Below are 16,654 nucleotides of genomic sequence, written 5' to 3'. Positions count from 1 at the left end.
TGGAAGTCATAGAAAGTTAAAAATAATTTTAATATAATTAAAAATATTAGTTACATTTTTTAATTTATGTATTACTAGTTGCATGATCCGTGCATCAATGCCCGGGTAATTGTTTCAGCAAGTAAAATTATTTTATTGTATGATAAAAAAAATCAATTTTGTCGTTAAAATATAACATGATTTTAAAATAAGGAATTTTTTAAAAAAATTATAATTATTAAATGATTATTTTAATAATTTTTTAAAAGAATTTTAATAATTTTATAATTATATGATATCCGAAAAATAACAATTTTTAGAGCAAGCATTTTTTACAATGGATAAAAATAGAAAAAAACTATATGAGGAATACTTTGACAATGAGGAAATGAAATCAATTATGATAGATATAATTAAAATTGACTACAAGCACATACAATTGAAAGAATTGTCATGTGTCAAAAAATTCTAGATACAAGACATGGTACGAACTTTCAATTTATACATTAAAAACTTAACATGGAATTAAGTTGAAGTGTTGCTTAGTGTTTTTTTGTCTTAAAAACTTTTTTTTTAATCTTCTTGTTCCTAATAGATTCTGATGAATCTAAAATTTAATTAAAAGATAAATAAAATCTGAAAAATTATTTTCACTAAAAATTTAGCTCAGATAATAACTTTAATTTAAATGTATTTATTATTTGTGTGTAATTACTTGAAATTTCATGGTTTGAAAACAAACGACACATACACAAATAGCAACATCAATTCCCATGCTGCCATAACATTACAGAAAATGAGAAAATATCCAGAGACTGATTTTTCTGACGATCAACGTAAAAGGAAAGTGATTTGGAGATTCCTTAAAAATCAAAGAAATTAATGAGTTACCACACATTCTTTTATAATACTAACAGTAAACAATAACAATAAAATTTATAAATAATGATGATTATTTTGAGAGACAGGAATAACAAATATTAAACTGAAGTTATAATTAAAAAACAAATAAAATTCAAACATAATATTAGTATTAGTAAACATCTTTACTCTTTGAACCTAAACTAGAACAATACTTGATCCATGGAAAATAAAAATAAAATCATCCACACGACAAACAGTTCCATTCAAACATGTCAGACAGTCCCTGTCTCACCAACTCATGATGTAACCACAGGCCTTACAAACACCACCCATATATATATGCATAGATGCTGGCACCACCTTCAAGCAAACTCATAAATTCTCCTACACCGACAAAAAATGGAACTTTCACCACAAGAATTCATTTTCCGTTCCCCACTCCCCGATATTCCCATCCCCACACACCTCCCATTGTACTCTTACTGCTTCCAAAAGTTGTCACAGTTCCATGACCGTCCATGCCTCATCGACGGCGACACCAGCGAAACCCTCACCTACGCCGACGTCGATCTCTCCGCTCGCCGCATCTCCGCCGGCCTCCACAAAATCGGCATCTGCCAGGGTGACGTCATCATGCTCGTCCTCCGCAACTGCCCGCAGTTCGCACTCGCCTTCCTGGGCGCCACTCACCGCGGCGCCGTCGTCACCACCGCCAACCCCTTCTACACTCCGGCGGAGCTCGCGAAGCAAGCGATGGCCACGAAAACCAGGCTGGTCATAACGCAATCCGCGTACCTTGAGAAAATCAAGAGTTTCGCGGACGACAGCGATGTCATGGTGATGTGCATTGATGACGATTATTCTTCTGAAAACGATGGCGTTTTGCATTTCTCAACGCTCACCAACGCCGACGAAAGGGAAGCCCCTGCCGTTAAGATTAACCCTGACGACCTCGTTGCGCTTCCGTTTTCTTCTGGCACGTCTGGGCTCCCCAAGGGGGTTATGTTATCGCATGAAAACTTGGTTACCACGATATCGCAGTTAGTTGACGGCGAAAACCCGCACCAGTACACGCACAGCGAGGATGTGTTACTCTGTGTGCTGCCTATGTTTCACATCTATGCGCTCAATTCTATTTTGCTCTGCGGGATTCGATCTGGTGCGGCTGTACTTATTGTGCAAAAGTTTGAGATCACTACTCTGTTTGAGCTCATCGAGAAGTACAAGGTGACGGTTGCGTCGTTTGTTCCTCCCATCGTTTTGGCGTTGGTTAAGAGCGGAGAGACTCATCGCTACGACCTGTCGTCTATTCGCGCTGTGGTCACCGGTGCGGCACCGTTGGGAGGGGAACTCCAAGAAGCCGTTAAGGCTAGGCTACCACACGCTACTTTTGGACAGGTTTCATTTTCATTATTATTTTTAAAAATTAATTAGTTTATAAAAAGGACATTTTCATTTTTCAAGATTTAACTTCTAATTTTACAAAGTGACATGGCAAATTTTGATTGGTTTATAACAAGTCAGATTTTAGCGACCTAAGCTGCAGTAACAGTCGCAGTCGCAGTTTCTTCACACGCTTCTTCACGATATAATAACTACAAAACACTTAATTTCTATTCATAAAATTAAGGAAAATGTTTTATCAACACCCATTAACCTATTTAACATCGAGAAAGAGAATAAAAAAATAAAAAATATAAATATGATAGAATATATGATGTGATAGAAAAAGAGATAAAAAAATAAAAATGTTAATAAAATATTTAAAATAAATAATAATTTGTATTATTACTCAAGAAAATAATCAAATTCCTCAATTTTTTAATTTTTTAATTTAAAAAAGAAATATTATTTATTTTTCATTTTTAAAAATTAAAATAATATTAATTAATTTTTTTATCAATTATACTCATATTGTTTCATCTAGTTTTTAATTAACTTTATATATATATATATATATATTAGTATTTATTTATTGTGAAGTTGAAATAAAAATAGACGAAATAGAAACTCCATAATTAGTTTATTAAAATTAAAAAATTTATTGCATATATTATTTTTTACAAAGAAACTTCAAAAGAAGATAGATAGAACGATTATAAATAAATTAAAATAAACCTAAAACATACTTATAAGAAAAAAATCCAAACACATCGCATTTATACTTGAGAAATACGAACAATATTTTCTCGTCAGACACTTTATTTTTTAGAATCTCTTTATGATTATTTAAAATTTATTAAAAACTATAAAATTTTAATAGATTTTATTTTTTATTTAATAATTCTCTTATTTATATTAGAAGAGAAACGAAACTTACCCGTGTCGCTGTCATTCCTCTTCCTCTTTGCACTTTGATACGGATCAAATAAATTCTTTATGCAAAGTGCCATTATTAATGGAACTTTTATTTTGGTAAAGTGGAAACAGAAAAAAAAATAAAAAAGACAAAAACAAACTACCCTAAAGCAATACAACCATTGCCCAAAAACTTCAAAACCCTATCTGGTGGCTGGTCCCAATGTCCTGAACGAGGTTCCTAGCATTCCAACCCTGTAAGTCGATCCGCAACTCTATTAATGGAACTTTAGTTTATCGTATATGCTATAGCTTTATTCCTCCGACCTTTTAAAATATAATTGGAGATTTTATGGAAAATAAAGTTATTCTTTATTTGATTATAATTATAAGAAAAATATTAGTTTTAAAAAGCAATTATAAGCAAAAAGTTTAGACCTAAAAAGAAGTGCAATTTTTAACTTTTCAAGCTAAGGAAAAATCTTGTATTTTAACTCTTTAATAGGAAAGATATAGACACTTATCAGCGTCGTGTTGTCGTAATCATCCTATCATATTATTATTATCATTATTAGGAGAAATAAGTGATTCATGTCTAACTGCTTTTTCATGTTTATTTTAAATAAAAAAGTAGAAGTTAATGGGAGATTTGTAAAAATGATTATTATACAAAAAACAATAATTTATGAGTACAATTATAAAATAAAATAAGTATAAAAATATGTACATTAAAATATTCTATTTCCTTCCTATGTAGTTATAGATCATTATTATTCCGTTTATATGAAAACAAAATTTGTCTCCTGTGATCTTAATAAACTGAAAAGGAAAAGCAAATGGGATAACTTATAATTTTGACGTACAGGGATATGGGATGACAGAAGCAGGACCACTTGCCATTAGCATGGCATTTGCAAAAGAACCCTCGAAGATTAAACCAGGTGCATGCGGAACCGTTGTGAGAAACGCTGAGATGAAAATCGTGGATACAGAAACGGGTGATTCACTTCCAAGAAACAAATCCGGAGAAATTTGCATAAGAGGGGCAAAGGTCATGAAAGGTATACCATCGTATTCGTATACATGTTTATTGCATACATTTATTATCACTTATATTCATCGTCGTGTGATTTTAACGCATATCCTAAATATCACAGAACAATATGGTGGCGTCTCATGTATGTTGTCTTATAATCAGAGAGAAACATTAGTTTTTTTAATTCACAAATGCTAATCGTTAGTATGTTATATTAGTATTGACTTTCTTATGACTTCTATCCCTATGTTTTTTCCCGGCCATCACCACGAAATCATCGTATGATTTCCGAAAAACACTTATTATAATAGTTAATTGAGATGGTTTTTCATCGACTGGTCAAAATGTCTTCTTTGATAGTACTAGATTTGGTTTAAACATCTGAATCAATTGTCATTTTCATATTAAGATATCTTTGTAGGGGAGTACACTCTTAGTTTATTCCCAAGAAATTTGGTAATTGATATATAATGTTAAAAATTTATGTTAATCTTTGTAAAGTATGTTGATTATATTAGTCTTTAGTATTTTAATTTGTATTAACCTTTTAAAAGTCTAAGTGGAGTTGTTGTGAATTGTGAGCTCGGTGGAGCAGAATGGGTGGATTTGGTTGCTTTAGTTTAGATCATTATTATTATTATCACATTTATATGGCCTCTAGGATGTGGTGGGGACGGTAAATATGTGTGCTACAGTTATTCAAGGTGTGAACTCCACAAAAGTTTCAGCGCCTCAAACGTGTGAAGCACCTTTAATCAGCCACCAAACCATCGGCAATAATTTTACAGAGGGTTTATTGTGTATGATATATAAATAAATGAATTTAATTTATGTTGAAGTACAATAATTTTTTAAGTAAAAATTAAATTATTTTAAAAAATTATTTGCTATACTTAGTTTAAGATATATACGTGTTTTTTAATTTCCAGTTATATACTTTCAAAATTAAAATAAAGTGTTGAAAAAAATCTTAAAAAAAGTGTGATTTTATTCTTATTCTTATACAAAAAAAGTATTGTGCGTGCCCACTAACAAGTAGCATTGAGTAACAGTCACATGAGCATATGATATTCTGGTTCCTCCACTCCGTTAAAGGAGGTACGTATATATGTCGTATGTGATACTGTGATCATATTCATATCGATTGCTAACATTCTATAATAATAATAAAAAAACAACTGTCGTATCGATTGCTAACATTCTATAATAATAATAAATAAAAAACTGTGGCCACACTTGCATGCTTATTATATTTTCAATAGCCGTGTTGATATGTCTCTCATGTTTCCCTCCATATTATAGGTGTAAAATATTTTGCTGATAAATAACTTATTCTGAATCAAAGTAAATTAATTTTCTGAGTTGAAGCTTTAATAACTCATTTTGTTTTGAAGCCAGTAAATTGTCTGTGATGAAGATTCTTGGAAAATTAAATTTGGGAAACATCCTAGTAGATGGTTGGATTAAAGTTTACAAATTTAAGTTTTAGTTAAATTTAAATTTGCAAATTGAATTTACAAAAGTATCTCAAGTCTTGTTTTTTAAATTGAGTTTTTAGATAAAATATCACTTAATTCATTTTATATAGTTATAAAATTCTTAATTTTCTTTATTTTACCATCATTGACAGTTGTTGAAACTTGTATGGCTTGTAATAAATAAATCCCCACCAAAATGGAATAATTACTCGACACCAAATATCTAAATTCAACACCAAATGGCATAATGTCAAAACGACATTATGCCAGCTTTGTAGCGGTTCAACATGGAATCTTGAAGCCTGAAGGCGTTGATATAAAGAAATTCCGCAAACAGTTTGGTAGGTGAGTAAACTTGTAACAGAAAGTTGACACGGAAGGTCTGTGCCAACTTTGTTTGGAAGTCAATAGTCGTATTCGCTCACCACTTAAACGAAGTCCACATCCTCACCTAACTCATTTACCTGTTTTTCCCACAATGACGATATTACGTAGTCCAATAGACACAATTATTTAATCATTTAGAACGTGTAAGTCACTCATTATGCTCCACAGCTACCAAGAGTCACATCATTTTAGCATGAAAATAGACAGTTTATGAAGTAGCTGATCAGCGAGCACCTGCCTATTACTGGACTATAAAATGTGTAATTGATTATAAAAGAATAAATGTAAAACTCCACAAACCTAAATTTAATTAGCCTAAGTCTTGTCAAAGGTAATATGTTACAAAAAAAATACCATTACAGTTTCTTGATATGTTCAATTTCTGGTTGGTCAGGATATCTAAATGACCCAGAGGCTACAGAGAGAACTATAGACAGAGAAGGATGGTTACACACAGGAGATATTGGTTTCATTGATGATGATAATGAACTCTTCATTGTTGATCGGTTAAAGGAATTGATCAAATACAAAGGATTCCAAGTAGCTCCTGCTGAGCTCGAAGCTTTGTTGATTGCTCACCCAAACATTTCTGATGCTGCCGTTGTAGGGTAAGTTGGTTACCTAATATCTTTAACAACCTTCTATAAAAAAAAGCCCAACAACTTTCATTTTTCTTCTTCTGACTTTTATGTTTGTTTAATTGTCTCATTATAGATATTTTCAGTAAATATTTTTTGGGGAAAACCCCCCCTACAAAAGAAGGCCCAACAACCTTCATGGTTCTCATGACTTTTATGTTTAATTGTATAAATATAAATATTTTCAGTAAGTTTTTTTTTTGGGAAAAGCAACCCCCTATTACAAAAAGACCAAATAACCTTTATTTTTGTGTATGAAAAAGCCCCAACAACCTTATTTTTTTTCTTACCTTTTTGTTTGTTTAATTGTCTCATTATAAATGTTTGCAGTAAATTTTTTGGCTGGAAAAAAATGTCCTCTATCTTCTTTTAGGCCGTATTTGGTTTAAAAGAAAAAAATAGATAAAACTAGAAGAAAAATAATTTAAGAAAGGAGGAACTGAGTGGAAATAAAATAATATGTTTTGTTGTTTTTTTTTAAGAGAAATAGGTGAGAAATAGAATATAAATAATATTATAAACTTGTTTAGTTGGGATAAAATGATAAGAATATCCTCTAACATAGTTAATGTTACGTGAAAATAGAGATTTAAAAGGGTTTAACAGACTTTTTGGCCTTTGTTAACGGCTATGATGACTGAATGTTGCTGCGTGGAACCCACCGCACTCTTCTTATTTCTCAGCTAAATGACTTGTACCAATGACTAATATAATCGGTGTTGGTTTCAGTATGAAAGATGAAGCTGCAGGAGAAATTCCAGTTGCATTTGTTGTAAGGTCAAATGGTTCTGAGATTACCGAGGATGAAATAAAGACATACATTTCACAACAGGTTTTCTTTACCAACATAATTGGTTTTTTTATTTATTTATTGGATCATGAGGAGTTTAAGGATCAGTTTAATATTTCTATTATAATTAATAATTCTTTATTTATATTAGTGCTATGCAAAAGCAATCCCACCCATACATATTTAGCTATTATTATCTATCTTTCTCTTTTTCTCTAGCAATAGCTTCAGTGATCCCCCGCTTTATGGTATATATGCCTCTTGTAATTAAAAATAGGAGATAGAATATTAATGAACATGTAAATGAACTATCACTTATATTTTATATGGTTGTAATTGATTTTATTGGGGCTAATGAGCATGTGTTTCTTGCAGGTGGTATTTTACAAGAGAATAGGTAGAGTTTTCTTCACGGACTCTATTCCTAAAGCACCCTCCGGCAAAATTCTGCGAAAGGTATTAACTGCAAGACTTAACGAAGGTTTGGTGGTGGCCAATTAGGTCCTTGTGACAGAAGAAAATCGTGGCTGTTTTACTTACCGCACCACAGGCCCTTCCAGTTGTGGTTTTTGTTCCTATTTTATATCTCGTTCTCAAAATATATATAATACAAGTATTGTATGAATTTATTCATGTGTAACGTATAATGTTGTATATATCTCGGAGACCAGACTCTGTATTACAGCATGAGCAATTAAAATTCAGCAAGTTGTTGCAAACTGTATACTAAATTAGTACTAAACTAAAAAGAATTTCATATTTCATATAATTTAGCTCATTTCCACAATTAAAATTCAGCACATTGTGGAGAAAATATTATAATACACCCTATAATTTAACTAGTCTAGACTATATAAGAATAATTTCATATTTCTACAACTACTAAGATCGTTAGAGAAATTTATGTGTAAGGATGTGTTGGTAATTTAATGGTAAAAACCAAATTGGATAAGATATATTGAATTATTTTAAAAAGTCATCCAAACTGAATGGAACTAAGTCCCTTTGATCTTTGGATGGATGGTTTCTTGACTCAAAATTAATCCAAACTGATCACAAACACCCCTGGATATAAAGGCAAATAGCACTATAGCAGTCCCAAGAAAAAAACTGGAGAACAAAGAGAGACAAAAGGCTGAGCAACACATATATACACAATACGAATCACGATAGTGCGCATGCCAAGCAAGAAAATTTAAAAAGACAAAAAGGCTGAACAACACAAATGTACACTATACGATAGTACGCATGCCAAGCATTAAAATTTAAAAGAAAGGAAGGCAAAACTAAAAGCCTAGAACTGGAATCAACCATAGTGTGACTTCGATGATAAATCATCATCCCAACTCTTCAGTCAACCAGAACTTTCAAGAGTATTTCTGAATTTTAATAGGAGCAACTTGTCCAATACATTTTTTTCAATCTGTTTTATTTTCATAACCCAACATCTAGGGACCTCATATAAAAAGATTATAGTCGCTAGGAAAAACCCATGGATCATGATGTTAACTTTCCTGCTTAATGAGTGAGTGCTGCTAGGTGCACCCAGCATTATTGCTGGTGCATCCAACACTAACCACGAAAAGACAGAAATACTCCTTACAGATCAAGTTGATTCGTAAGTTAATTTTTAAGACTTACGGATCAACTTGATCCGTAAATTACGGATCAACTTGATCCGTAAATTACGGATCAAGTTGATCCGTAAGTTGATTTTTAAGACTTACGGATCAAGTTGATCCGTAAGTTTTTTACGGATCAAGTTGATTCGTAAGGAGAGAAATTAGCAGGGACAATTTTACCATTTTCAAAGAATGCTGGGTACACTTAGCAACACTCTTAATGAGTCTAGGTTTAGTGAAGTAAGAGTTCAAACCCATGGCCCAACCTTTCATTTTTCGTGGACTACAAAAGAAAAGTTCAACACAAAATATAAAAGAAAGAAAAACAAAAAAGAAGAGAGAACTATTGTTTGCATATAAAAATATTTATTTCATTTTCATACTTTTTATTAGAAAAAAAAATAAAAGATTTTGTTTCTTATTTATTGCCCAAAGAGTAGTGAAAGAGGGGTATAAAGAAAAGATTGTACAAATATTGTTACTAAATAAAAAATTAGTAACTAGTTTGGCACATTTTCGTTCCAAACTTTTTATAAAATTGATGAGAATAATTATTTTTCTCCAACAAACTGAACCTAATAAACACCAGAAGAAGGGATATAATTCATATACTCAATAAAATTTAACTAAAATGTAATTTTTATAATTCACTTGTTTAGTTGAGGATATATATTAAGTATCATTGGGATAAAAGTGTGAGATGAAGTTTCATATTAAATAATAATGAGAAAGTTGAACATCATTTAAGTGAGGAGAAAATAATTCATTGGTGAAAATCTTTTCAGTGTTTATCCTTCTTGATTGTCCAACAATTGATATTAGAGTTGATTTGTTCTCGTGACTGATTCAAGTGAGTTTAATGAAGTTGGTGGTGGAGGCAAGACAGTGTATCCCGTGACCATGAAGAGGTAGAGCATGGTGGTACAATGTATTGGAACATGTTGATGGCAATGGCTAGACAGACTAGAACAACCAACAATTAAGTTATGTCAATTCACTTATGTGATTTGCTCGATAATTTATTGATAAAAATCTTCTTAACATTTATTTCCTTCAAGTTAAAACTAAAAATTATTTAAAAGTGTCAAGACTGCTTAAAAATATATAACTTATTATCAATGAAAGATTTATACTTCTCTCAATTTTATATTAAAATAAATTTCTCAGTCAATGCATATTCAACACATTTTGATAACGGAGCATCATTATTTTCTCACTATTCATACATTATTCGTCTTAGACAATTAACTATTTTTAATTTTTTTTTTGTTCGAATTGTAAGAGTGGGCAGGGTGCTTGGACCCCTGGTTGTTGCTGACAATCTCTGGTTTTGGTGGTAAGTGTAAACATTCCGACACCGAAGTGAGTGGATGGTTTTATCAAAGTATGAGTATACTAGAAAGTAATTAGGGGAAGACAATGCTAAGGGCTTGATTATTGTGCTCATATTGGGCTACAGCTCAGGGTTTTAGGGACATGTTAGGTGCACTCAACAATATTGTTGGTGCACCCAGCAATTGGATGAATAGATAAAATTGTCCTTGTGTTAAAAAAAATAATTTTTTATTAAGTGAATGAGTGTACCTAGCATGTCCCACGGTTTTATTAGGCCTCTACTGTTAAGGATGGTTCAGAACAAAGGCTTACTGTTATAGTGATTAGTTAAGTGGTCAATCATTACTGCTCTAATAGTGTTTCTTAAAAGTAATTAGTAATTACAACTCAATAGTCTAAATAAAAGAGACGCAATCATATCTTACGTTAATAACACAACACAGTTCAATACTTCAATGTATGAAGAATTATCCTATCCAGAAAATGCCTAAATTTATATATATATTTTACATAAAGTATACATATGTCTAAGATATAAATCCAAATAAATTTCACTATTAACCCCGTATACATATAAATCCAAATAAATTTCCAATACCCACTTCCAACTGAGGGAAGATAGGTAGACAAAGTGGCAAGTGTTAAGTGGTAACACCTCATCTTCCAATATCCAACAAGATGACTCTGTCTGTTATGGTCAACTAGCTTCACTCTTATGTCTGCCACCTATTATTATCTTACTTACAAAGCCATATTTCCATCTTCAATTCGACCCGCATATGGGACTCTTGTTTCATCACATGTTAGTCCTTATTTATTTTTTATTTTTTTTTAAATTCTATTACAACCACTACCTATACACATCCACCTTACCTAGTCTAATAGCTAGGTAGAGCTCATAGCACAAACTGATAGATATGGTCCACGACTCCAGGCTTTTTTTTCTAATGATTTTGCTAGCTTGCTTCTTCCGCTCGTTCATAACAAATCTTCCGTATAAGGCCAAAATATAAAGCCTGTTCAAATTATCAAAAACTGAGTGAGGCCAATGGAGACAGATGAATGGCTCTCATATTAGACGTTTAAAAGAGATACGTTTGACATAAAGTTAGTGGTGTAGTTGAGTGTCCAGTATATTTGTCCAAACAGCTTTGACACCAAAGTTAAACATTTCAGTGATCGAGGAGGTGGTGTAGTTTCAGTTGGGGCCAATCTCATTGCCCCGGATTCTATAGAATTGTACGAATTTCAATAGTTTAGAAAACAAAGCAAAATTATTACATGTCAAGAACCTTAACGATCCAAATTAATCTTCACAAAACATGAAATAGTTTATTATTATTAATTATTTCTTATAAATTAAAAAACTTGACTATACGTGTTAATTTAAGATTAATTAATAATTTCTCAAGAAGAAGGAGCTTACCACATTAATCAATACGGAATTTGAGAAACTTAAGAGACAAGATTAATGGTTTATTAGACTGTAAAATGAGAAAACATGAATTTAGATTAGGCACAGTACCAAAAAAAAAAGAATTTAGATTAAACTAGCTAGCAAGACAACAAATCTTTTCAAACAATGAAAATATTAAGTCAAGTGGCGTAAATAATTTCATTTATTAATTGATTGATCAACAACAAATCTTTTTGTTACTTATATGATCAACTTGTCAAAGTCGATATCATCCTTGTACAGTAGCTAGTACTGGGGAAGGATGTTTCCTAGTATCTAATCTTCTGGATTGATGATGCCAATGGGAATAGATCTTTTAAAATAATATGATTATTATTGGTGTCAAATTAAAATATTTTTTTAAGTGTTAGAAATATCATTCTCAAATTGGTCGGTCAAATTTTGATTTATCGAAAGGGTATGATATGTAAAGTCTTGAATTGATTTGAATCATACTAAAAGAATGATTAATACTTTGAGAAGAAATCAATTCAAGATCGAAATCAAAACTAAGCAGCCAAGTTTGAAGATATAAAAATGATGAAGTTTCAAGATCGAAAAGACAATTATTAATAGTTATTAAGTGACAAATATCAAAATCTTAAATATTCGATCATAAACAATTCAACACGCGTTTGTATCAAATTTCTTGACCATTACGTTGTTGAAATACATTACACAAACACTCTTCCATATATATATATATATATATATATATATATATATATATATATATATATATATATATATATATATATATTACATTTTTTCCAAGTTATCTTGTTTGATTTACATTCTTGTTCTTTTATATTTCCAATTATTTAAATTCACTGCCTTTCCTCTTCTACTCCCTTTTCTTTATTTTCATTGTAATTTACTTGTTTTTAACTTTAGTTGCATGCATCTTTCTTTCTTTACTATTTTAGAGTCAAATTGTAGAAAGATATTTAAAAAAAATCAAGTTTGATCTTAAATCCAAATATCATAAAGATTGACACAAACTCCACCCTCACCAGTAATATTAAGTTAAATACGTAAAAAACATCCAATGCAATTTGTAACAAATTTTATGTTGATAAAAGCTTTAAATTTACATAGACCACATAAAAATATTTCATTAAATTTATTATAATACAATTTCTCAGGATAAACAAAAGTTACATGTCTTTGTCGTTTCTCTCCTAGAACAGTTGGATCCTGTTACTTCTACAGAGTCACCCATATTTGCACAGTTGAGGTATATGATTTGTACCCTTATTGCAAACATGCGGGCTCTGCTTCATGTATACATTTTCTCCTTACTGACATTAATGGAATTATGCGAAAAATATGTTTTTCATATGTACCACAAACTAAAGTTAGTAATAAAAAAAAATAAAAAATCAAGTGTGGCACATTTGGACGTGGGTTCCTCTCTCTTCTTGCCGGATCCGGATTTTCTTTCTGCAGTTGGGAAATTCTCACATTCAACTGATCATAACCCGTTAAATATAGATGGAACACTCATAATTTATCTCAATAAATTTCCCTTCTTGCCCCTTCCCTCTCGCTTGCGTTTTTTAAATTTATTATTGGATTTTACCTATTCAATAGTTTGATGGAAAGTTTTGATTATCTTTATCAAATTTACAAGATTTTATATGAAATGACACTTCGTCGTATAATACAGACAAATACCAACTATACATAAAATTATTTACTTACACCATTAAACAAATTCATTTACTTACAGATAACAATTATCAAGTGTTAGGATTGACTTCGTTAATATAATGTTTTCTTAACGAAAATTAAATTATTATATAGACTTTGAAGTTTTGTACTAATAATATGATATATTATACTAATAAAATTTATGTCATATTATAAGTATAACCTCACAATATTTATACTGCTAGTTTAAATTTCATTAGAGAAAAATTATACTAATGAAAGTTAATCCAACGCTAAATCGTTGGTTAATGTTCTTTTTGCAATGCTATTAATGTTTAATTTATTTGAAATTTAATATGTATGATCATCAAAATAATATCACATATACAATTTAACAATTAAAAGTATTGAATTTGAGTTTTATAAAAAAAAGTTATTAAATAAAGTAAATATGTCCCCTTACAATCACACTTCATTTAAATTTATAAGTGAAAAGTTCTTTCTCCCTGTAATTATTACTATAGTTGCACTTTCTACTCTCGTGTATCAAAAACAACGTCCTTCCTGAGGTCCTTCACCTGCGGCGTCTTGTTGGGACTGAATTCAAGTCTTATATTTCTAACATTTATCAAATGGTTTCAGCCACTAAAATCATTAAGCCCAAGCGCATCCCAAGTATTTAACTATGACTACCAGTCTATCATTCTCAGCTTGAACATTATTATGTTGATACAATCAGATGCACCTTTTTTGGCTAATCTAGATTATATATAAAAAAGAATGGAAGAATTAATAGATAGAAAGAAGCATCAAAATGAGATAATGTAAAAGCCTTATATACCTGTGTATAATAAACAACAAAATACATTTTTAATAAAGAGTATATAAGAAGCACTCTAACTCTTAGACATGTGCATAATTAAATTTGTATAAGATGACTAATCTCATAATTGGACCTGAAAAAGAATACTATTGGAATCACTAATCTGTTGATTAATGAAGCAGCAATTGAAGATAACTGGATTGGAAGATTGTTTTCTTCTTTTTTCGCTTGAACATTCAGATTTATCGGTTCCGGTGTGGTCCACCAATTGCTTTAGTCTTCCAAGTTGAAAGGAGCAAACTTAGTTTCCGGTTTCTTCCAAAATGAACTAGAACAACCAATATCTGTTTTGGCCTAGCTAAAGCAACCTCGCCTCTCCCCATAAAAAAAACAACAAAAAAAGGACACGACACAATATATACCATCCTATATTCCTATGAGACACAAAACTCTAGCCTCCTTTAAAGAAGAGAAAGGTAATTGCAAAGTGTCACAATTATAAATTGATTAGGTAAATTTCTACTTAGAGCTGTAGCAATAAAAATCTAGTACTTGATGGTCTATGAATGGATCCAATTCAAAATCATGACTTCCCATATAGCAAAAGGATTCAAGGGTTGGTCATCTCATTAAATGTTGTAAAAGCATTTTGGCTCACATAAACCTACAGGGTTAGATATTTTTGGAGGAGTGGCGGAGGGAAGAAAAGGTTATCTAGATTACCCAAACTTGAACTGAAGCTAAAGTTAAGGTTAGTATGACCAAGTGTAATTAAGTTTCAAATTGAACATTAGTTTCATATCCAATAAAAAAAAATTAAATTTGTAAAAATAAATCTGAAGTTAATTAAGGTTATCTCCATATAGAGTGCTTAGAAATTTTCATAGGACACCTCTTCAAATAACTATATATGTGGAATTCATGAATCAATCATTAATTAAGAAATTCACGAGTCCATATATCCTGAAAACCAATTCGAGGACATGCTTTATTTTTACACAGGAACAGTATGTCACTCTTTAAAAGGACTTCAAGAGTGCTTTTGACTGAAGAAACAAGAGGATCCAAATTGCAAATATTTGGAACATTATGTGGAAAGAATATGTTTCAAACTATCCACATAATTAACCTTTGACTTTAGCCCCGTGACTTGATGTTCATATTTTCCACTCTTAAATCCCACATTTAATTAGGCTCAGAAAGCAGTACTGTGCGACCTAGGCAAGAAGCAAAGCGACAAAATGAAGCATGAAAAAGAAAATGTGTAGCGCGCGCGCGCGTCATGAGGAGTTGCAACTTGCTAGTGACGAGACATGTTCATTTTGGAGCTTTAATGATCGATCATGTCATAAGAAGTCACAGCCATATAAGCCATAACCAAAGTCTAAAGCTGAAATGTGTACCATAAAATAAATGTTAATCACTAAGAAAAAGGAGAGGAGCCATTCCATTGGAGGAGCTAGCACAGGAGAGGTCATTATCCACGGGGAGGCAGAAAAAAGATTCACAAAGTGCGTAAAAGGAGAGAGGACCCTTCTAATATTACTTATGTATTTAGTTTACACACGCACCGCGCCCACCCACACACACATATTTATATATATATAAACCAGCAAAAACATAAACTTGTTGTGAAATTGAGGGGAGGGGATAAACATCAGAAAAATTTATACTAATATGATCAGAAACGATCATATAAGTGAATCTGACATCATATTTTAATCCAAAAACTTAAGATTTTATAAGTCTTATCCTTATTTATATAATATTTAATCTTCACATTCTTACCCGGTATACGACTTCACTTCACACTTATATTTCCATATCAAGAATCTAGTATATCTTCGCATATATTTCATATCTAAACGTGGGACAAAAGACTTTGCTTCCATCTCATCAATGTTGTCACTAGGATTTGCAATTCTCGATTCCATGTCTCTCTCTCCCACTGCAAATCAATAATCATTACCAAGTCGGGCTTAAAAACTTTTTTAAAAAAATAAAAAAAAATGTTATTTAATTAGATGAATGATTTAATTTGGATGTGATCATTCAAACACCAATACATCAAATCTATCAAAACTAAGCATGTTTAAGTGAAAATAATATTAAGATGGGTAACCTCCTCAAAAGGTGTTCGTATTACACCTCTTTGGTTTCACAAAGCAAAGAACCTTATGATATGGGTACATTAATTAATGGGTTGTTTAATTTGTTTTAGAAGGATCATTAGTCCTTTTGGCTTTTGGTTGGAAATATCTCGATACACAAAACAAATATATATTTAATAAACAT

At 31.2% G+C, this 16,654-nt stretch overlaps 1 protein-coding gene across 1 annotated transcript; it reads left to right on the top strand.

Moving 5' to 3' along the window:
• Positions 1-1,088: 1,088 nt before the first annotated feature.
• Positions 1,089-8,189, top strand: LOC100810418 (4-coumarate--CoA ligase 1). Its single transcript, XM_003542081.5, has 5 exons — positions 1,089-2,241; positions 4,007-4,202; positions 6,437-6,650; positions 7,410-7,512; positions 7,846-8,189. The coding sequence occupies exons 1-5, from the start codon at positions 1,243-1,245 to the stop codon at positions 7,969-7,971; spliced, it is 1,638 nt and encodes a 545-aa protein (XP_003542129.1). The 5' UTR covers positions 1,089-1,242; the 3' UTR covers positions 7,972-8,189.
• The last annotated feature ends 8,465 nt before the right edge of the window (positions 8,190-16,654 follow it).

This window comes from Glycine max, chromosome 13 (assembly GCF_000004515.6).
Source record: "Glycine max cultivar Williams 82 chromosome 13, Glycine_max_v4.0, whole genome shotgun sequence".
Lineage (NCBI taxonomy): Eukaryota > Viridiplantae > Streptophyta > Magnoliopsida > Fabales > Fabaceae > Glycine > Glycine max.
This window is presented reverse-complemented; position numbering and strand designations above follow the sequence as displayed.